The 22,741-nt window shown below is 49.1% G+C and overlaps 1 protein-coding gene across 1 annotated transcript; it reads right to left on the minus strand.

Annotated features, from left to right (window-relative positions):
- Positions 1 to 235: 235 nt before the first annotated feature.
- On the minus strand, positions 236 to 20,782 carry HPCAL4 (hippocalcin like 4). The gene is made up of 4 exons (XM_043995554.1): positions 20,540 to 20,782; positions 3,049 to 3,218; positions 1,934 to 2,149; positions 236 to 1,026 (listed from the first exon to the last, which is right to left on the minus strand). Exons 2-4 carry the CDS (start codon positions 3,208 to 3,210, stop codon positions 829 to 831), a joined length of 576 nt encoding a protein of 191 aa, XP_043851489.1. The 5' UTR covers positions 3,211 to 3,218; positions 20,540 to 20,782; the 3' UTR covers positions 236 to 828.
- Positions 20,783 to 22,741: the final 1,959 nt, after the last annotated feature.

The raw sequence follows: 22,741 nt of genomic DNA on the forward strand, positions 1-22,741 counted from the left end.
AGGGGGAACCAGGGATAAAACCATAGGGTTGGGAAAGGGGTGACACAGGGAGGGGGCCCAGGGCGAAGAGGGTTGGGCCCCTGGAAGACCCTGGGATAAGGGGGGCCGATGGGAGGGGTGGGTGAGCCACAGCCAAGGCCCAGGGGTTGGGGGATACCTGGGGCAAAGAAGGAGGGGACACTAGAAAACCTGAGGGAAAGAGAGGGCAGAGGCCCTAGGGAGGAGAAATCGGAGAGGCCCCAAGGTGGGAGAGACCTGGGGCCAAAAAGTGTGCAACATTGGAAAACTGGGGAAAAGAAGGTCCAGGACAGAGGAGGGTAGGAAACTGGGAGGCTCTGGAGGGCAAAAGGAAGATAGGACACAGGGATGCCCTGGGCAGAGGGGGCTGGGACACAGAGATGCCTTGGGGATGGGGAGGCTCAGGGTAGAGCCAAGGGTGCCTGGGACAGAGGGAGTTAGGATCCCTGGAAGCCTTGGTGAGGGGGAGGCCCAGGGTAGGGCACAGAGGTGCCCTGGATAGAGGGGGTTGGGAGCTCTGGAGGCCCAGGGGAAAGGGAGACCTAGGATAGGGCCAGGGGTGCCTGGGGCAGAGGGGGTTAAGACCCTTGGAGTCCCTGGGGAGGGGGAGGCCCAGGGTAGGACACAGGGATGCTATGGGGACAGGAAGGCCCAGGGTAGGACACAGGCATGCCCTGGACATAGGAGGTTAGGACCCCTGGAGGCCCTGGGGACAGGGAGGCCCAGGATAGGGCACAGGGGTGCCCGGAGCAGAGGGGTTAAGGACCCCTGGAGGCCCTGGGGAGGGGGAGGCCCAGGGTAGGGCCCCCCCTACTTCTGCATGTCACATTGCAGCAGGAGTACAATGGATGGGTCACTCTTGGCGGCCTCCTTGAACTCCTCCAGGGTAATCTGGTCATCCTTATCCTGATCCATCTTGGTGAAGATCTTGTCCACACGCTGCTGAGGGGTCAGCCCGTCCTGGTTCATGCGCATCATGATAACCGTTCCTACCATCTTGTAGATCGCCTGGGTGGGAAGGCAGGAGGAGGTGAGCCCTGGCCTTTCAGGGAGGAGGTGAGGCACCACTCAAGGCGTCCGGCTCAGCCCCTTGTGCCCATGGACTTCTGACTCTTGTTCTCTGACCTCACCACTCCACTATCTGTCCCCGATCCACGCCTCCTAAAGGTTAATGCCACTAAAAACTGGCCAAAGGAACCGGGCGTGTTTTCCATTGGCTAAGGGAAGACGCAGAGAAGTGGTACTTATCATTTTCAAGTATTGGAAAGGGATCAGCCTGGCTTTCAGCCTCAGAGGGCAGAACCTGGAGCCGTGGATGAAAGTTGAAAAGATGCATATTTAGGCTCGATGTAAGGGAAAAGTTCCTAATAATTAGGGCTGTCCAAAATCAGAATGGGCCACCTCTGGACACAGTGAGCTCCCCGTCACTGGTGGTCTTCAAGCAGAAATTAGATGACCATTCATCAAGGACGTTACAGTGGAAATTCCTCATTCAGGTGTGGATTGGACTAGATGGTCACAGGTCCTTTCAAACTCTAACATTCTGTGATTGTGTGACCTGATTGACCTCTGACCTCTCCAAACTTTACTATCCTGATCTGACCCTTGAACCCTTATAGCCTCCAATATGACCTCTAACCTCTCTAAACTTCACTGACCACGTGATCCCTGATTTTCCCAAACCTCAATGCTCCTTGTTTTAGTCTTTGCCCTCCAAATCTCCCTGTCCAGACCCTGACCCCTGACCTCTCAAATCTGAGTTTCTCTCCTCTGATCTCCCCAGCCATGAAGCTCACCCTCTGACCTCCAACTCTTGATTTCTCTTTGCCCCCTCTTTGATCCCCTGCCTTGACCCAGGACCCCTCCAAATGCCCTAGCCCTGCTCCGACTTCTGGCACCCCCTCCCCGCCAGCACCTCAATGATCTCCAGCATCTCCAGGCGGGTGATACGGCCATCCCCATCCAGGTCATACATCTCAAAGGCCCAGTTGAGTTTCTGCTCAAAGCTGCCACGAGAGGTGACTGACAGGGCACAGATGAATTCCCGGAAGTCAATGGTCCCGTCCCCATTCTTGTCAAAGGTGCGGAAAGCATGCTGGGCAAACTTAGAGGCATCACCATAGGGGAAAAACTGGATCGAGGAGAGAGAAAGAGAAAGAGTTGGGAGGAAAGAAGAGAGACAGGGAGTCACACACCACAAGGGAGAAGCAGAGAGGAGAGAGGGAACGGGAGGCAGAGCAGAGGACTGAGACAGGGTCAGCAGTGACCCTGGGGGAGGCAGAAATGAAGCCCAAGGCAGACTTGTATGGACTGATGTGTAGAGAAAGGAGCAGAATCACAAGGACAATTTATATTGTTACAATAACATTGTGAAGACAAACAACTTTGAAAGGTGTAAGAATTCTCATCAGTGATGAGCGGCAATGACTCCAGGAAACCAAGGAGGAAGCTACCCACCTCTGGAAAGATTGGGGGATCCACTTAGGGATCAGAATGAGACAAGACATTTTTGTACATGACTAAATGAAGGAATTTCTTTTGCTCTACTATGCATATTTGTGACAAGGGATTTGTGTTTTTTTTTTTCAGTGGGGGCAGGAAGAGAAAATAGCTTTTGTTAATTGAAAAAATATTTTAAAAAGTAAAAAAAAAAATCGAAGGGTCATGGTGGGAGCAACCTGAAGCTGCAGGCCTAGTGCCAGCAGACTTGTCCCTAGGGTTCCCCCACTCCCTTGCCCCACACCCCTAGCCTCCCAGGGGCATGGTGGACATAAGCACAAGCCTACACTTCTAGGGCAGGGAAAGGTGCTTCTCTTAGCTCAGAAAATAAAGGAGAGGGTTTAGTGGTAGGCACTGATCAAGTCTAGGCTCCCATTGGGAAGGCCCTAGCACCCCACTCCTTCGGGTAGGGACCCTCTCCTTTCCTATTCTGTAGGCATGAGGCATCGGGGCCAATCCTGGCCCTAACTTCAATTCACGGCCCAGGAGCTCAGACAAGGTAGGTGGAAGGGAAGGAGGGAGGACGTTTACCTTCACATATAGCTGCTGGAACTCCTCCAGGTTGAGGATGCCACTGGGACAGTCCTTCAGGAAGCCCTTGTACCACTGTTTCAGCTCCTGCTCGCTGAACTCGGTGCTCTGCACAAGGTCCTCCAGCACCTCCGGGGCCAGCTTGCTGTTGCCTTTCCCCATGGCCCAGCCTTCGGGCACACAGGAACAGAGAGAGCTCAGGCCCTGCCTTGGCAAAGGAGAATCCCTTCCCCGGGCAACTTGGCAAGTCCCCATAGCCCTTGTCTCCCCAAGACAGTCACCCTGCCCAGGCTGGGCCCCCAGGGTGCCCTATTTCTTTCACGTTCTTTGTTACTACAAAACAACCTGCTGAAAATATTGGTGTACATACAAGCCTTTTCCCTTCATTTTTTACCTCCTTAGTGTATATGCCCAGGGGCAGTACCTCTGGGTCAAAGGATATGCGCAATTTTGGGACTTTTGCATATAGATCCAAATTGTTTTCCTGAAAGGTTGTACTAGTCCACAACTCCACTAACAGTGTATTAGGGAGCCTATCTTCCCAGAGCCCCTCCAACATCTGCCATTTTCATTCTGCTTCATCTTTGCCAGTTTCAACGGCAAGACGTAATACCTTAGAGTTCTTTTAAAATTCCCTCTTTTTATGCCTCAGAATCTTACTTTCCTCTCTGGAAAAATAGGGAAAACGATCATATTGCCTACCTCTCAGAGCAGTAGGAAACTGTAACCTAAAAGTATTACAGAAATAATGTCTCCCCAGAGGCAGCGTGAGGTGGTGCAGTGGATGGAGCTGAGTTGAGAGTCAGGAACAAATCCAGCCTCACACATTTGCTGGTTGTGTCACCCTGGGTAAGCCATTTCACTTCTGTTTGCCTCGGTTTTTTGAAATGTGAAGTGGGGTGAATGATGGCATCTACTTTACAGGGCTGTGATACTATTGATAATAAAATGAGATAATATTTGTAAAATGCTTAGCACAGTGTCCAGCGCATAGTAGAAGTCATTTAGACCCTTATTATACCCTTTCCCATTCCACCTTCTCCTCAATTAGCTGTGTGACCCAGAACAAATCATTTCATCTCTGTGGGATTCTTTCTCTTCATATATAAAATGAGGACGATAATATCCGAACCTTCCCGGGTTTGAATCTCAGCTCCACCATTTGCTGTGTGACCAGGATAACTAACCTCTCCATCTCACTGTTTTCTCATCTATAAAAGATGACTTCTGAGTGCCTCCCCCTTAAATCTCTGATTCTATGATAGAACACCTTTTAAAATCCTCTAAAAATCTTTCTTACTATTAGCTCAGGCATATCTTATAGAGCTGGAAGGTCTTTCAACCTGGGCCCAGTGATGGAGTCCATGTCTATTGTCCAAGAACTAGCCTTTTTTTTTTTTTTTTTTGGTAAAACAATTGGGATTAAGTGACTTGCCCAGGGTCACACAGCTAGTAAGTGTGTAAAGTGTCTGAGGTCGGATTTGAACTCAGGTCCTCCTGAATCCAGGGCCAGTGCTTTATCCACTGTCCCACCTAGCTACCCAAGCCTAGCTAAGTTTACAGCAGCCTACCATCAAGGCAAACAGCAAGTGGAGAGTTTTTGGGGCGATGCGGGGGAGGGGATGGCATTTACAAATTGAAGAGGCCCTGAGTTCTACATCCTGACAAGATTGTTGTTGTCACTCAGTTGTGCCTGACTCTTTATAACCCCATTGAGGGGTTTTCCTTGGCAAAGACACTGGGTGGTCTGCCATTTCCTTCTCTAGCTCATTTGACAGATGAGGAAACTGAGTCAAACAGCGTTAAGTGACTTGTCCAGGGTCACCCAGCTAATAATTGTCCAAGGCTGGATTTGAACCCAGTTCTTCTTGACTCCAGGCCCAGTAAACCATCCACTATCTAGTGCCAGAACCACATAGTTACTCTTGAAGACCATTTACAAATAAATCAGAGGTCCTATGTTCTACACCCCAACAAGAGTATAAGCATTGGGATTGGAGTTTGAGGAGCAGCAACATAGGGCTGGAAGGGTCATTAAATCCAACCCTCTCCATAGCACCAAAGAACAAATGGATGAACGGGCAAAGAGGTAGTGATGTGAATTACCCAGGGCCACACAGATAGTTATCGGCAGAGCCAAGGGTTATCATTGCTGTTGGTCAAACTCTTATTCTGGGTGTGCTGCCTTCTCTAAGCAAATCTTCCATGCTCACTCCCACCTGGAAGGCAATCAGATTCAGAGTTCAGTGGTTTCCTAGTCTGAAGGCTGCCTTCTCCCCTCATTTATCTTAGCTTCACAGGTTTAGAGCTAGAATGAATTTTAGCGGTCATTGAGTCCAACCATCTCATTTTATGGAGGAGGAAACTGAAGCCCAGAGAGGTTAAGTGACTTGCCTAAGGTCACACAGATGGTAGGTTTCTGAGGCAGAATTCAAACTCAGGTCTTGCTGACTCAAACCACTACAGCATACCACTTCTACTGTGAGGAAAGATAAGGAAACTGAGGACTAGAGAGGGGGAAGGATTGGCAGTAAGTGTCAGAGTTGAGATGTGAACCCATTTCTTGATTCCCAAAGTGGTGTCCTTTCCACTCCACCTCTGCCCAGTTGTTCTGTCCCTGTCTGAGCCAATCTAGATCGGGATCTCCCTGAGGGCAGAGCCTGGGTTTCACCCAGTCAAAGAGGGCTCAACTAAGTCCCTGCACACAGTGCAGAGACTGAGCAAATAGAGCTTGGTGAGTGGGTAAATTCCTCAGCAGTGTGTGTGCCTTCATCCAATTGCACATTGGTGCCAAAGGAAGCTGACATCCCCATAGATTCAGCAGCACACATTGCCTGCCTTCCCCCATGCCCTCCAAAGTCTCCTCAGAGCCCACCGACAGTACATGGGAGTGCAGAATCCGGGGTGCATAACCCAATTTTAGCACCAGAGGGAGACAGAGACCAACCCCAAAGTAGCAGGATTTTAGCGCATGGGGTGGGGAAGGGGTGGTTTTTAGAAGCAGGAGGGTGAGGGCTAGGAGAGGCGGACCATTGGGAGATGTTGAAAGGTTAGTGGGAAGTACTAGGGGTAGATAAAATGCTGAGGAATCAGTGAAAGGTATGGAAAGGACAGTGGGAAGTGTTGGGGATCAGTGAGATACGTTAGGGGTAGTAAGGATGCGGGAGGTCAGGGTGAGAAGATTAGAGAGCATTGGGGGGGCAATGGGAGCAATTAGGAAGGTTGGGACAGAGGAGGTGTCGGGGATCAATAAAGGGTATTAGGGACAATGGGGGATGTTGGGAGTCAGTGGGAGGTGGCAGGGGTTATTAGGGTAGGTTGGGGGCAGTGGGGAGCATTGGGGGGTTAGTGAGAGGCAGTGGGGGAGGTGGGAGGTGTTTAAGGGAAGCCCAGTTGGCCATTGAGAGCTTCTTTACCATCTTCCTACTTTTCACAATATCTGAGGGGTGGGGAGGGAAAAGGGAGGGGAGCGCATCATACACTCACAGGAACATAGAATTATAGGATTTAGACCTTCTGTTTTACAGATGAAGAAACTGAGGTCCAAAGAAGGGAAGGGATTTCTTCAAAGTCCCACAGTGAGTTAACAGCTCCTCTGGGAGAGTCCTTTCTTGCTGAGGGGGAGGGTGGGGCAGGATGTGGGGCCCCTGAAGAGGGGATTGAGCTTAGACCAGGCTAGTCCCTAGTCTTGTTGTTGTTGTGTTTTGTTTGTTGTTTTGTTTTGTTTTGTTTTTAGTGAGGCAATTGGAGTTAAGTGACTTGCTCAGGGTCACACAGCTAGTAAGTGTTAAATGTCTGAGGTCGCATTTGAACTCAGGTCCTCCTAACTCCAGGGCTAGTGCTCTATCCATTGCGCCACCTAGCTGCCCCCTCCTAGTCTTGTTTTAGCAGCAGAAAGCCTAGAAGGCAGCTTTTGGGGGACTGCTGGCTTACTTGGGTGACATCGCTCCTGGGCCTCAGCTTCCCCAACTGTAGTTAGCAACAGTAGTACCTTCCTCCCTCCCTCCCTCCCTTCCTTAGGCTGCTGGGAAGATGGAGATGCTGTGGGGGTGGTGTGGGGAGCTTTCTGGCACTTGTTATCACGAGAGTATGATGAATTCTCTCTGGGGAATGATTTGGGGGGGAGTTTCCTGGGAAACTGGTTTTCAGGAGCAGGTGCTAGCAGGGAGTGGGGAGGGGGTGAGACTGAGCATGACTGGCTCCCATTCCTACGTTTCTTTCATGGTTACAGATGACTTTCCTCCAAATACCCTGTGAAGGAGGGGAATTGCAGGTATTATTGTCCAGCCTCTCATTTTACAGACGGGGAAACTGAGTCTTAGAGAAGAGAAGCAGCTTGCTCAGGTCACATGGCTAACAGGTGTCAGAGCCCAGATTCAAACCTGAGTCTTCTGACTTTGAGTCCAATTTCCTTTCAACTATGCCCCTACTGCCATCCGTCCCTTTGACTGCTGTCTCCTGAGTCTGGGGCAGAGTTGGATACCATTCCATTCTCCTAAAAGAGATCTCTACTCATAGGCCTTAGAGCTGAGAGAGAGACCTTAGAGATCATCTGATAGTCTAGGGGTTCCCAATTGGGGGGGGACATCCAAGAAGGTATGAACAAGACAGTAATAATAATAATAATAATAATAATAATGACTCACATTTATATCACAATGAAAGGTTTGCAAAGCACTTTTCAAACACTACCTCATTTGGTCCTCAAAACAACTGTGTGGCACTATTATTATCCTCATTTTACAAATTGGGGAAACCGAGGCAAAGAGCAAGGGTAAGTGTCTGAGTCTAGATTTGAATACAGGTCTTCCTGACTCCAGGTCTAGCACTCTATCCACTGTATCACCTTGCTCTGAGAAACTTGTTAAGGGACTATGTGGTAAATAACTATATTATCCTATTGAAATGAATCATTTTACTTCTTTCTTTCCTTTTTCGGGGGGGGGGGCAATGAGGGTTAAGTGACTTGCCCAGGGTCACACAGCTAGTAAGTGTCAAGTATCTGAGGCCAGATTTGAACTCAGGTCCTCCTGAATCCAGGGCCGGTGCTTTATCCACTGTGCCACCTAGCTGCCCCGAATCATTTTACTTCTTATATAAATGTTGATGGTAAAATCTAGAATTTATTTCTTTTCCTATCACACAGGAGGATGGGAAGATTTCATGAAATCCAAGGTGGATAGGGTCCAAAACAAAAGCTGGGAAGCCGTGGTCTCATCCAATTCCTTCATTTTACAGATAAGGAAACTGAGGAAAAGACTTGTTCAAGGTCCTCTTTATCTACCTCATCTTATTCCCTCAGTCAGGAATGCCTTTACCTCCCTCTCTTTACCCGCTGAATTTTTAATCCTTCTGTACAGGAATAAGTGGCAAAGCATGTTAGTATCAGTGGTGGTGCTGATCCCTGGTCAATGTCACATTCTGTGTGTGGGCCCCCTCCCCCAGGCAGCCTTCCATGCTTCCATGGGCCTGGGAAGGATCTCTTGTTCTGGTTTTGGAGATGACCACAGCAGGTTCTATGCTTTATGCCTTCCTGGGTCCTTAGTCCCCAGCCTCTCTCAGGGCTATAGGTTGTAAACCAACAACTCAGGTGGGGCTGCAGGGCACAGTGGGTGCTAAATAATAGCTAGAGAATTGAACTGAATTCCAAGGGAAGGAAAGAAGTCACCCAGGGCAGCAAGTCAGGGACTGGGTGTCCAGAAAGGGGGATGTCACCATGCACAGGATTCGGTCTGAAGGCCAATTCTGGGGGCTGTGTCCAGGAAGTTGTTGAATTGGGATTCAGGCAGCTGGGAGGGGAGCAGCTTTTTATCAAAGACCAAGGAGTCTGCACAAAACCACCTGTACTTCAAGGCCCAAAGGGGTTTGGAGAACTGGTCTTGAATTTGAGGAGCAGCTGTGAGGTTGAACACTGGGCGGAAAGAACTCTGAATGTGCAGTCAGAAGGCTTGGGTTCAAATCCCAACACTGAAGCTTACTCAATGTGTGACTCTGGGTGAGTGGTTCCAAGAGACTCCAAACAGCACAATGCGGGCCCCTCTGACCCTCATTCTCCTTGTCTATAAAACAGGCCTAATCAACCTATGTCCCAAAGTGAGGAAAGTGTTTTGTCCATAGTAAAGCACTATAGAAATAGGGTTGCTTACTTCTTCTTCTTAATAGCCCAGAAGGGATTGGAGCTACAAGAAGCAGTGGGTAGACATTGCAGAAAGAGTGTCTGGGAGAAAAGGGTACGAGGCTTCAGATTTTTTTTTTTTTGAGGGGCAATGAGGGTTAAGTGACTTGCCCAGGGTCACACGGCTAGTGTCAAGTGTCTGAGGCCAGATTTGAACTCAGGTACTCCTGAATCCAGAGCTGGTGCTTTATCCACTGCACCACCTAGCTGCCCCGAGGCTTCAGACTTTAAGCTGGTACTTACCTAGTCTGTGTATGGGGAGTCCAGGGACTGGGAGTTCACACAAGCTGGGAGCAGGGGAGAAAGGGGGAGGTCGTGAGTCCCAGGGGCTCCTTTCCCTTCTGGGGCTTTGGGCTGCTGAGGGAAGTGGGCTTTCCCTACCTGCCCTGGGAAAGTAGGTGGTACCTCCTTCCACCAGCTGACTCTGGCTTGGCCCCATACGTGTGCACATGACAGCATGAGGGCCAGGGTGCACATAACACATACATGTATATCACCTGTGAGGGAGCATCCATGTATGCCCTGTATAATGAAGGAACGTGATGTTACATGTGGGTTGTAGGCATGTTTCTGTGTGTGGATTTGTATATATGCATATATATGTCTTCCAACTGCTGTATTTCTACCTCCTTCCATCTCTTAACTAGCAAGTGTTTATTAAGACCTTGCTATGTACCAAGTGCTGGGAATAGAAACACAAGTTTAAAAAAAAGGCGGCGGGGGGGGGCAGCTAGGTGGTGCAGTGGATAAGGTACTGGCCCTGGATTCAGGAGTACCTGAGTTCAAATCTAGCCTCAGACACTTGACACTTACTAGCTGTGTGACCCTAGGCAAGTCACTTAACCCCAATTGCCTCACACACAAAAAAAGGCAGTCCCTGCCCTCAGGGAGCTTCCAGTCCAATGGGCCACACCACCACCTCTTAGAATCCCTTATGTCCTTTCAAACTCTGCTCACAATCCCTCTCTAGCTGCATGCACCTTCTCTGCCCAAATTCTCCTTGTCCTTGGCATGTGTACTGGCACTGTACCCCAAGAGAATGCAAACTTTATGAGGGCAGGTATGGTTTTCTTTTGATCTTTCTTTTTATCTCCAGTATTTAGCTCAGCTCTGGGCACACAGGAGGTGTTTGCTCAGTGCTTGTGGACTGGCTGATTGATGGGTGTTTGAATATAAGGCACATGTATATTCATATATGTTCAATGTAAGCATAGGTGCATTATGGATGAGTGTGTGTTCCTGGCATCTGTGCGTGCCCATAGATGCCTAGGATGTGAGTTTGTGTGCATGAGTGTGTGGGAATGAAAGGGAACTTGCATGTATATATGAGTGGGGGGCAGGTACACGTGTTTGGAGGTGTGTAGATGGAGGAAGGGTCTGCATCTGTGTTGTCTCTATGTATATCTATGAGAACATTTGTGTGTCCCTGTGTGGGGGGCTCAGGCATCTGCTTACATGCATGTGCATAGGGATGTATGAGTTCAGGCATAAGCACACAGTGTGACCATGAGTATAGGAGTCTCTGTCTCTGTCTCTCTCTGTCTCTGTGTTTCTCTCTCTGTCTCCATCTCTCTCTCCCTCCTTCCTTTCTTCTTCCCCCTCCCTCCCGCTCTCCATCTCTCTCTGTCTCTCTTCTCTCTCTGTCTTTCTGTCTCTCTCTGCCTGTCTGTCTCTCTCTGTCTCTGTCTCTCCATGTGTATTATCACACTCTATATGTTATTATCTGTATCTCTGGATCCATCTCTCTCCCATTCACTGATCTCAGCCCTCACCATTTCTCCATTTTCCCAGTGAATAGATCATTTCCCCCACGTGCCCAGGGACTCCTCTCTCCTCTTACCAGGGACTTCCTCTCTGTCTCCTCCTCTGATGGTGCTGTCACTCTATACCCCACCTTCGGGTGCACCCACTCTACCTGTGGCCACACACGCCTTTCCCCAAGCCCAGGCCTAACTCTCTATTGTTGTCCTCCTTGACTCCCAACTGCCTTCTCCTTCCCCTGAGTCCATATTCCCCTCCATATTCCAGGCAAGTCCCCTTTTATCCTTCTCCTGTCTCCATCCTTCAACCCCCAGCTACTTCTGGCCTATATCCAATTAGTTACCAGGTCCTACCAACTCCATCTCATAAATATAACTCCCACCCATCCCTTCTTCTTTATTTACATAGCTTCTGACCTAGTATGAGATCTCATTAGCATCTGCCTGGATCATAGCGATAGTCTCCTAACAGGTGTTCCTGCCTCCTCTCCAATCCACCCTTCATTCTTATCCATGGGTCAGACCGGTCAGTCAATCAGTCAGTCAAACATTTATTAAGTGCCTACTGTTTTGCCAGAGCCTGTGCTAAGTGCTGGACCACGTAATTTCTCTGCTCAAAATTCTTCAATGGCTCCCTATTGCTAATCAATTAAAGTCCAAACTCTTCTGCATGACATTTGAGGCCCTCTATAATTTAGTGGCACCCTACCTTTCTCAGTTTTATCTCACATTATTCACTTAAAAAATTTTTTTAATTGTGTGTGTGTGTGTGTGTGTGTGTGTGTGTGTGTATGTAGCACTGATGGCTAAGTGACTTACCCAAGGTCACACCGCTAGGAAGTATCGACTGTCCAAGGTCAGATTTGAACTCAGGTCTTCCTGAATCCAGGGCCAGTGTTCTATCTACTGTGCCACCTAGCTGCCCTGCATTATTCACTTTTACTCATATTATGCTGTATCTGCACTGGCCTATTTTTTGTTTCCTGATTATGCCCTGAGCTTTTACCTCTGTGCTTTTAGTGACTCAGTTCCCTCTCTTCACACGCTGAATTCTTGCCAATCCTCTAAAATCCAACTTAAATACTGTCCCCTCCTCCAGGAAGCTTTCCCTGATCTTCAGATTGGTACAGACCTGAGACCTCCCATGGCCCCTTATCTGTACTCACCGCATCACATGGTGCTGCTATATGTGGATGCATGTGTATGTGCAGGAATGATTGTCCAGAATCTCTCATCTTCTCTGCCCTTGGAGTCCCTGCTCTATCCTGGGCCAGCCTCTCCAGACTGTTACCTCTGTCACCTCCTGTGCCCATGCTCCACTCCTACTTCCCCAGTGCCTCCAGTCCTCTGTCACAAACTTCTCCATCCCATCACCTTTGGTACCCTCAGCATGTTCCTACATCTTGGCACTTGGACAAGGCAACTGGGTGAGATTTAGGGGACATTGGTTCAAAACTCTCAGTCATTACCTTGGTGCGTGACAATGAACAAGTCATGTAGCTCTTCTGGCCTCTATGAGGACCACATGACCACTCAGGTCCCTTCCAGCTTTAGCATTCTGTGCTTCAAAGTCTCTTCTGAGGGGCAGCTAGGTGGCGCAGTGGATAGAGCACCGGCCCTGGATTCAGGAGGACCTGAGTTCAAATCCGGCCTCAGACACTTGACACTCACTAGCTGTGTGACCCTGGGCAAGTCACTTAACCCCAATTGCCTCACTAAAAATAAATAAATAAATAAATGAAGTCTCTTCTGAGCTCCAAATCTCCTCTGTCCTGCTCTTGACACAACGAGTCCCAGAACTGTGGAACTGGAAGGACCCCAGAGATCATATAATATAACCCCCATCTACAACATCCCTAATAAGCAGTCATCCTGACTCCAGTGAAAAGAACTCACTATCTCCCAAGAAGGTAGAGAGCTTTTCAACAACCAGAATTCTTAGGAAGGTTTTCCTTATATTGAGCTGAAGCTCTGGTTTGAGATCCTCAGACATTTATTGGACATCTTGCACTATATATGCCAGCATTGCTTCAAGCTTCACTTGACCATAACCAAGTTCATCATCCTCTCCTCACAGCTTCTCTTTCTGCTTTTCCTACCCAGGATCCAGGTTTCAAACTTTACAGACATCTTTGATGCCTCCCCCTCCTTCGCCATCTAAACACAATCTGCCACCTTGGAAATTCCTCTTCCTCTAGAGTCATCCTTCTCTCTCCATTCCCACAGCCGCCATCTTAATCCAGGTGCTCTCTTCCTCTCCCCTTAACATTTCCCCACCCCCCCCCTTCAGGCTCTCCCTCTCTAACCTATTCCACACATGATTTTGGGTGGATTTCCCCAAATGCCCAACCCTTTGATGAACTCCCGGTATTCAAGGCCTTCCAGTGTCTGCCCCTCCCCCTGCCCCACGTTTCCTCCTAGCACATGAATGAACTTTCCACTCTAGCTCACGTCTCCTTTTTATCCCATACACATGCCATTGTTATTTCCACCTCTGGGTCTTTGCTCATGCAATTCCTTCCCCATCTCCCTCCAGCCCTCACCAAACTGTCCCTCACCTCCTTCCCACAGTTTCTTTAAATCTTTCCACCTAATGGTAGAGTTTAAATCCCATCTCTTCTGTGAAATCTTCCCTTATTACTCCCAGTCTGGGTGGATTTTCACCTTCCCCACCCCTTTTTGGGGAGGCAATTGGGGTTAAGTGACTTGCCCAGGGTCACACAGCTAGTAAGTGTCTGAGGTCAAATTTGCATTCAGGTCCTCTTGAGGGCAGGCACTCTATTCACTTTGCCACCCAGCTGCCCTGATTTCTCCCTTGTCTAAAGGCTCAGGGCACTAGGAGGCAGCCTCATTCAGTCTAGAATCTAGAATCCCCAAATCAAAGGCTATCAGGAAAGGCAGTACAGTGTTCTAGCTAGACAGTATTGACCATAGGGTCAGAAAGATCTGGTGGTAATCCCACTTCTGATACTAGTTGGATGGCCCTGGATAAGTAACTTGATTTCCCGAGTCAGTTTCCTCACCTTTAAATGATGTCTCTAAGATCTCTCCCAGCATTAAATCCCTGATTTCATGGCCCTGATTCTAAGAGGAAGGAAACTTAAAACATAGACTATTGCAGCTAGGAGGGACCTTAGAACTTGGAATGTTTGACCTAGAAGGAACCCTAGAACTTGGGACATCAAAGCTGGAAGAATCTTGAAAACAAATAATGTTAAAACTAGGATGAAGCTTAGAATATAGACTATCAGAACTGGAAGAGGTCTTTAGAACAAAGACCATCAAATCTGGGGGGAAATGCTAGAACAGAGAATATCAGAGCTAAAGGAGGATCTTGGAACAGAGAATGTCAGAGTTGGGAAGAATCTTAGAACACAAAATGTTGAATCTAAGAGGGACCTTAGAACACAGAATGTCAGAACTGGGAGGGAGCTTAGAACATAGAATGTTATAGCTAAGATAGACCTTAGAACAGAGAATTTCAGAGCTGGGAGGACCCTCGGAACACATAATGTTGAATCTAAGAAGGATCTGAGAACACAGAATATCAGAACTGGGAAGGACTTTAGAACATAGAATGTTGAAATTAAGAACATAGAACATCAGAATTCTGACCTCAGAACATAGAATGTCAGGACTAGAAGGGACCTCCATTGGAACCCACCTATCCTGAAACCCTCCTTCACTGGCTGCTGCAGAGGTGATGCTTCTGGCCCCCAGAAATGCAATGCCCCCCAAGGCCCAGGAGGCAGTCTCTGTCCCTCACACCTCTGTCCCCACAGGGCCTTGCATAGGGCACAGAGAGGCTTGCAAGGAGCACATATGTGTTGGCTGGTAAAGTAAATAAAGGTCTTTCCCCACTCAGGGGGTGCTGTAGGTGGGAAGTTGCCAGAGCAGCCCTGGTGCATCTTGCTGGGGCTTGAACATGACACTCCATCTCCTGCTTCTTTGTCTTTGTAGCGTCTGTTCCCCATGCCTACAATTCACTCCTCCATCCCTCCCTTCAGGCTCCTGATTTCCTTCCAGACTCAGTCAAAGCACCAGCACTCCATCCATGAGATCTTTCTTGAAGCCCCAGCATTGTGTTTGGGGTGTGCAATGGAGAGAGTACGCTAGATCTGAAGCAAGGAAGGCCCAAGTGGGAATCCTGCCCCAGTCACACTAGCCATGTGACCCTGTACAAGTCACTTAACCTTTGCCTCAGTTGTCAAATGCAGATGATGACAGGATCTACCTCCCAGGTCTATGGTGAGTATCAAATGTGACTGCTCCATCAATGCTAGCTACCATTATTATTGATGATACATTCTGTCTGTGGCTAGATGCCTGCACTCTGTGTTACTAGAATGCAAGTTCAGTGAAGACAGGGACTGCCCCCTTTTTGTCTCTCTATCCCCAGTGTCTGACATAAGGTGAACATGGAATAAAAGCTTGTTGGCTGATGGGTTGGGGGCTGCCTGACCCAGGTGGCCCACGTTATTACGATCAATTGCTTGCCCCTCCCTCTGGAGCAGGGGTAAAGTATAGACTGTCACCTCTATTTCAAAGGTGAATGATCTGAGGCCCCAGAGAGAGACCGCGACTGGCCCAAAGTCACAGAGCAAATCAGTGACTGGGCCAGTGCCAGCACTAGGATCTTCTCTCAGGGATTTTTCAGTGCCATGCCATAGGCCTGCTGTATGTAGTGGGGGAAGAAAGGGGTCTTATCTTGCTGGGAACCAGCTCTCTATGATACTTCCCAGGCATCTCCACACCATGCCACCATGCTTACCCCCCAGCTTCTCTCACACACCCCTTTCCAGTTCCCCTCTGCATATAGTCTTCCTATTAGAATGTACGCTCTTGAAACTGTCTTCTTTGCCTATATTCTCAGCACTTAGCATAGGGCCAAGCACGTAGTAAGCACTTAATAAATGTTAATTCTATCTATCTATCTATCTATCTATCTATCTATCTATCTATCTATCTATCTATCTATCTATCTATCTATCCATCCATCCATCTATCTATCATTGATTGATCTATCCATCTATCCAGCCTTTCATCTGTCATCTATCTATCATCTATCACCTGTCTCTCTCAATCTCTCTATCCCTCTCTCTCTCTCTCTCTCTCTCTCTCTCACAAATAAGCCTCCTGGTCTGACCCTCTGCCATGCTTGGCGGACCACCCCCTCTTCCCCCCTAGCCTGGGTGGGCTGTGATCCAGAGCAGAGCAAGCAGCCCAGAGCGAGAGAAGGAGGAGGCGATTCCTCACCCAGCTTCAGAAGAGAAGCTGGTGCTGAGCAGGTTGCCATGGCAACGGCAGCTCCCTGGTCCAGAGACTGTCTCTCCTCTCTCTGCTATGGGCAGTGGGATCCCTGGGGTTGGGAAAGGCCCTTGTTCCACTCCCCTCGACAAATGCATCAAGGACTCCTTATTAAGGATGGTAGAGAATTACATTGAGAATATATCAACCAGGTAGAAGAAGAGAAGTTGTGGGGGGGAGCAGTGAGGAGTCAGAAAAAATGCAAGGGAGGGAAGGAGAAGTGCCAATGAGTCCATGGCTTTCCCTTCTACCCTAGCCCTGAGAAGTCTCAGGGCTGGACACTGCTATACCTAACTCCAGGGGAGAAGCCAGGCAAAATTGGGGTAAATAGAGACAAGTCCCAAAAATAGTTATAGAATGACTGATGGATTTAAAATTAGAGGATTTGTGTTTAAACCCAGCTGTATCATTTACTACCTGTGTGGCCTTGAGTAAGTCACTTTCTTCTTGGCCCCAGTTTCCTCAGCTGTAAAATGAAGAAATTGAACTAAATGATTTCAAAGTTTCTTTTTAGCTCCATATCTATAATCAATGGTTTCTTCCCCTACGGCTGTCTGTAATGCATCCCTGGTTCTATTTTGGCCTTCAAGTAGGTAGGGGTATCTAATGAGCTCCCCTTCCTTGGGTCATGTATGGGATGTTCCCAAATATCTCTAGCCTTCTAGAACCCAGAGTGACACAGCAAGAAGGAACCTTAGAATGGAGAATTTGGAGCTGGAAAGGACCTTAGAGATTATCCAGTTCATGTAACACAGAACCTAAAATGTCAGGACTGCCAGGGACCTTAGCACACTGAATACTGAATTTTTTTGTTTGTTTTTGGTTTGGATTTTTTTTGGTGGGGCAATGAGGGTTAAGTGACTTGCCCAGGGTCACATAGCTAGTAAGTGTCAAGTGTCTGAGGCCAAATTTGAACTCACGTCCTCCTGAATCCAGGGCTGGTGCTTTATCCACTGCGCCACCTAGCTGCTCCCACTGAATATTGAATTTTAGAGCTGAGGGGAACCTTCTAATATAAGGCATAAAAGGTGAAAACTAGAAGGCAGCTTAGCATATGGAATATCAAAGTTGGAAGGAGTATAGAACAGAGAATGCCAGGGCCAGAGAATGCTTAGAACATAGAATGTTTACACCAGAAGGTAGCTTACAACATAGAATTTCAGAGTGGGAAGGGGTTTTAGAACTTAAAATGTAAAATTCAGAGCTGGGAGGAATCTTTTTTTTTTTTTTTGGTGAGGCAATTGGGGTTAAGTGACTTGCCTAGGGTCATAGAGCTAGTAAGTTTTAAGTGTCTGAAGCCAGATTTGAACTCAGGTCCTCCTGATTCCAGGGACAGTGCTCTATCCACTGTGCCACCTAGCTGCCCCTGAGCTGGGAGGAATTCTAGTATGTGGAATGTCTGAGCTAGAAGGATCACTGGAATGTAGAATGCTGAAGCCTCAAGGGACCTTAAAACCTAGGATGTCAGGGTTAGAATATATATATATATAATGGCAGACTGGGAAAGGACCTTAGAATTCAACTATTCCAACCACTTCATTATACAGAGGGAGAAGCCTAAGGCCCAGAGAGGGAAAGTAACTTGTCTGCAAGTCAGCAGCAGAAATGAGACTTGAGGGGGCAGCTAGGTGGTGCAGTGAATAAAGCATAGGCCCTGGATTCAGGAGTACCTGAGTTCAAATCCGGCCTCGGACACTTGACACTTACTAGCTGTGTGACCCTGGGCAAGTCACTTAACCCCCCAGTGCCCTGCAAAAAAAAACCCCAAACAAACAAAAAAAGAAATGAGACTTGAACTTGTCTCCTGGTTTTTCATTTCTGGGCTCTCTCCCTTTCATGCCTTTCTTGAGATAGGAAGTGACCAAGCTAGAAGAGGATAATTCCAAAAGAAGGCAGGATGGATTGGAGTAGAGAGAGACCAGAGACCAGAAGACCAGTTAAAAGGAAGACACAATGTGGCTTCCTGACCAGGAAATGGGTGATAAAGCTGGAAGAAGGGGGCAGGCTGAAAGGGCAGAGACGAAGAGATGGATGGAAGTGATCTTCCAAGGGAAGACTCAGTAGGTGTTAGTGACTGATTGGCTGTGGGGGATCATGTAAGAAGCAGAGGAAAGAGTCAGAGGGAATATCCTGATTCCTTAGTTCTGGGTCTCAGAAGCAAGGATGGAAGCAGAGTAATCAGAGCCTATAGCTTATGCTCTCTGCCTGGAATCTATTCTTCATCAAAGACCAGGAGCTCAAGGAGTTTGGGCTTGCAATGTTCCTTAGGGATCACTGCCCCCTCATTTTACAGATGAGGAAACTGAGGCCCTGTAGGGATCACAGACTTAGAGCCAGGTGAAACCTTAGATCATCTAGACCACCCCATCCCCTTTTACAAGTGAAGCTAAAGGAAGGTAAGTGATTTGTCCAAGTTCACACAGGTAGTAAGTGGAAGAGGTAGAATTTGAACTCAGGTCATCCAACTGACTCCAGATCCATAGCTGGAACAACCCAGAATTGGAGCATGTGGCTGCCTGGTGGCTCTCTAGGAGTCAGGGTTAAGTGTGTGGGCTGGGTCATGCTTTAAGCAGGAAGCTGAACTCAATCAAGTATTTTTTTTTAAGGGCAATAAGGGTTAAATGACTTGCCCAGGGTCACACAGCTAGTAAGTGTCAAGTGTCTGAAGTTGGATTTGAACTCAGGTCTTCAATCCACTGCGCCACCTAGCTGCCCCCTGCTATAGGGAATTCTTGCTCAGGTGTGGTGTTCTGAGGTCTCTTCTAGCTCTGAGATAATGTGATGTGTGCGATTGTGTGCGTGCACGCAACTGTGCAAGTAAACAAGAAGGAGGCTCCTGTTTTGGCATATACAAATTATGTGAGGGGGGTGGGGGGTGGCTATATGGGATCTCTAGTTGGTATGTGTCAGCATATGGGAAGGGATGGTGTTTTGATGGTGATTTGTGCCTAGCATATAGATGGGGGTGGGGATGTGAGGTAGGGCGTGCCTATGTGGGTAGATGGGTTGGGGAGTCACGTGTGGGCTGTGTGTGTTGGGGAGCTGGAGTCTGTGTTTGGTCTGTATGGAACGTGTGTGTGGGATGTGGGAAAGGTATGTGTTTGGGGGTAATGCGTGTGGGGGCGGCTTATGGGGGGGAGTGTGGGTTGTGCATAGAAAGAGGTGTGGGTTCTGTGTTTGGCATGGGTGGAGTAGAAGTGGGATGTGTGTGGTAGGGAGGAGGCCTGTGAGAAGGATATGTATGTGGGGAGCTCTGTGTGTGTGTAGTGGTTATGATCGTCTCTGGTGCCAGGCACCTGGTGGGGTAAGTAGAGAGAGAGCTCACGTGGCTGAAGAGAAGCCCTTTCCTCCCCTCCCCTCCCCTCCAACATCTGACTTTGGGAAAGGAACCCAGGGGCCAGGCCTGCTGCCTCCTGACCCAGGAGGAAGCCCTTGGCCAGTGGAGTCCCTCCAATGGAGGGTGGGTCTTGCTGGGAGAGTGGGTGGGGAAAACCGTCTGTGCTGGGCCCTGAACCATCCTGAAGCTGAAGTGTTGTGGGACAGGACATGCTGATCTTGTTTCTAGTCCCCATTGCCTGAGCTAATGAGCGGGATGTAGTGGGACTGGGAGGGAATGGGGAATTAGGGCAGAGCGTCCTCTGGAAGGAGGGGGAGGGGGGCATGAGGGGATGAAAAATAAAGGATAGGAGATCAGGGAGAGGGAATAGAGGAGGAGGGGTAAGGGATTAGGGCCGAGATGCTGGGAAATGGGTTGGAGAGCATGGGGGATAAGGGAGGAGGGATAGGAGGGGTGAGAGATAAGGCTTGAGGGAAAGTATGGGGTATGGGGAGGGGAGTGGGCAGATAGGTGATGGTGAGGAGGGGGGCAGGAGAGGAGGGGATGAGGCTAGAAGGCTTGTGGGGGGATGGCACGGGAGGATGTGGGATTAGGAGGAGAGCAGATGATGGGAAGGGGGCATGGAGGGATGAGGGATGAAGGCTGGAGGATAAGAAGATGGGGAAGAGAAGATAGAAAATAAGGGATGAAGGATGAGAAAATGTGGACGAAGGGCTGACGGTTTGGGGGCTAAGGGGAAGCGACTGTGGCTTTGGGGATTAGGGTAGAGGATAGCCCGAGTTTGGCAGCCGCGGGCAGGTTTCTGTAACAGCGGCCAATTGAAGGGCCAGAGCCCAGGAAAGGTGGGGGCAAGAGGGAGGTCCCCTCCCCCCGACCCCGTCCCCGTCGTCCCCTCCATCCCTACCGTAGTACCTGGGGGGAGGGATGTTCCTGGTCCTTGCTGCTCTCTGGGGCTGGGTTGGTCGATCCTTCCCTCTCAGGAAGGTCCGGGGGGTGGTGAGGGGGCGGGACGGACGGACAGGCAGGCAGGCCCACAGACTAGGAGCTCCTGGTACCCCGCCGGGACTGCCTCCGAATCCAGTGTATCACTATGGGCCCCTCGGAGGAGACACCGATTTGCATGGACCCCGCCCCAAGCCCGGCGTCGAGGATTCTGACTGGCTGAGCTGGAGAAGAGTGACAGGAGTGGCCTTCAGGTGGGGTTGGGGAGGCGGGCGGTAAGGGATGGAGGAGCCTGCCTAGGTTGGGGCCTTGAAGGCCGCTCCCCTCCGTTTTGGGAGTCTGGTCCCATCGGGATCGGGGGTGGCCTGGGTTCTGCTGCCCGCCAGGTCTAAGACTCAGCCTGTGAAGCGGGAGAGCCCCGTGGAGCCTAGGGAGAGGCTTAGAGGCTGGAGAGGGGGCAGCGCAAAGTTTGGGGAGCCTTCCCCCACCCCAGTTCTGCCAGCTACAGGCAGGAGAGGCAGTGGAGCTTGTCGGGAAGACCTGAGGTCAAGTTCTGTGCAAACTGGTTGTTGACCCTGGACAAGTCACGTAACCTCAGAGAGGTTGCGGGTTGCAGATCAAGTTGCACATCCATTGGCAGAATCAGAGCGGGAGGAGGAAGGGAGGGTGGAGGACTTAGGGTGGGAAGGGAAGAAGCGGAGGACGCGCAGGTTCTAATCCTGACCCGGGCACTAACTCACCATGTAAATCCAAACGAGTCCTTTCCACACTCTCTGCACCTGTTTCTGCATCTGCAAAAGGACGGAAGCGGAGGCGAGAGTTTCCAAGTCCTTCCCAGCCTTTGCGTTTTGTGTTCTAGGGGCGCTTCCAGCTTTGCTCTCCCTGATAGAGTGTAAGTGCTCTGAGGCCGTGGGGTCTTTCGTGTTTGTCTGTGTCCCCACTGCCGGGCACGGAGAAGCGCTTAATAAATGCTTGTTGGTGGATTCATTGTATCGCCAGGCATCGCCTCTGTTATCTCATGTCTACTTTGTAGAAATAAAAAGGACATTGTGACTGTGAGCTCCCACTTCCTGGAACTGTTCAAACAGACGGCAGATGGATCAGGGAAATTGCTGCAGAGGCAGGGAGTTCGGGCTCCGTGACTTTGCAGGTACCTTCCAGTCCTTAAGTTCTAGACATCTGGGGTTCTGCTGGTGTGGCAAATTCTCCTTTTCAGTGTATTCGTAGTACACCTATGATAAAATTGGATATCGCTGTAGAAAAAGCTCTGGGCTGGGGGCGGTGGGGCAGGGAGGGGACAGGAGAAGACCCACCCACACCATTATAGTTCCACCTACACCATGGACTTGAAGTGTGACCTTGGGTAAGTCCTTTCCCTTTCCTGGACCTTGTTCATTCTCTATTAAAAAAACAAAACAGGGGGCAGCTAGATGGCGTAGTGGTTAAAGCGCTGGCCCTGGATTCAGGAGTACCTGAGTTCAAATCCGGCCTCAGACACTTAACACTTATTAGCTGTGTGACCATGGGCAAGTCACTTAACCCCCCTTGCCCCGCAAAAAAAAACAAAACAAAACAAAACAAACAAACCGAGGGAGGCAGATTAAATTATCTATAAAGTTACTTCTAGTTCTAACAACCTTCTGTGTTCTAAGGTCCTCCCAGCTCTGATATTCTGTAATTTAAGAGCCCTCCAAATTCTCTCTTCTACGTTTGAATACGCTCCCAGCTCTGCAATCTTTGTGCTAATGTCCCTCCTTGCTACCTCTGACATTCTATGTCCTAATATTCCTTCTAGGAATTCTATATTCTGTGTTCTAATGTCCCTCCCAGCTCTGACATTCTGTGTTCTCAGGGTCCTCCCAGCTCTGACATTCTGTGTTCTAATGTCCCTCCCAGCTCTGACATTCTGTGTTCTAATGTCATTCCCAGCTGTGACATTCTAGTTCCTTTATTCTAACATTCTGTGTTCTAAAGTCCCTCCCAGCAGTGACATCCTGGGTTCTAAAGTCCTCCCCAGATCTGATATTCCATGTTTTAAGGTCCATTGCAGCTCAGACAGTCTATGTTTCTAATACAAACATTTTAGTCTAAGTTCCCTTCCAACTGTCAGGTCCTTCGATGCTATTGAGTAATGTAGACAGGGCTTAGGGGAATTCCCCCTCTGCCAGTGGG

This window comes from Dromiciops gliroides, chromosome 3 (assembly GCF_019393635.1).
Source record: "Dromiciops gliroides isolate mDroGli1 chromosome 3, mDroGli1.pri, whole genome shotgun sequence".
NCBI lineage: Eukaryota > Metazoa > Chordata > Mammalia > Microbiotheria > Microbiotheriidae > Dromiciops > Dromiciops gliroides.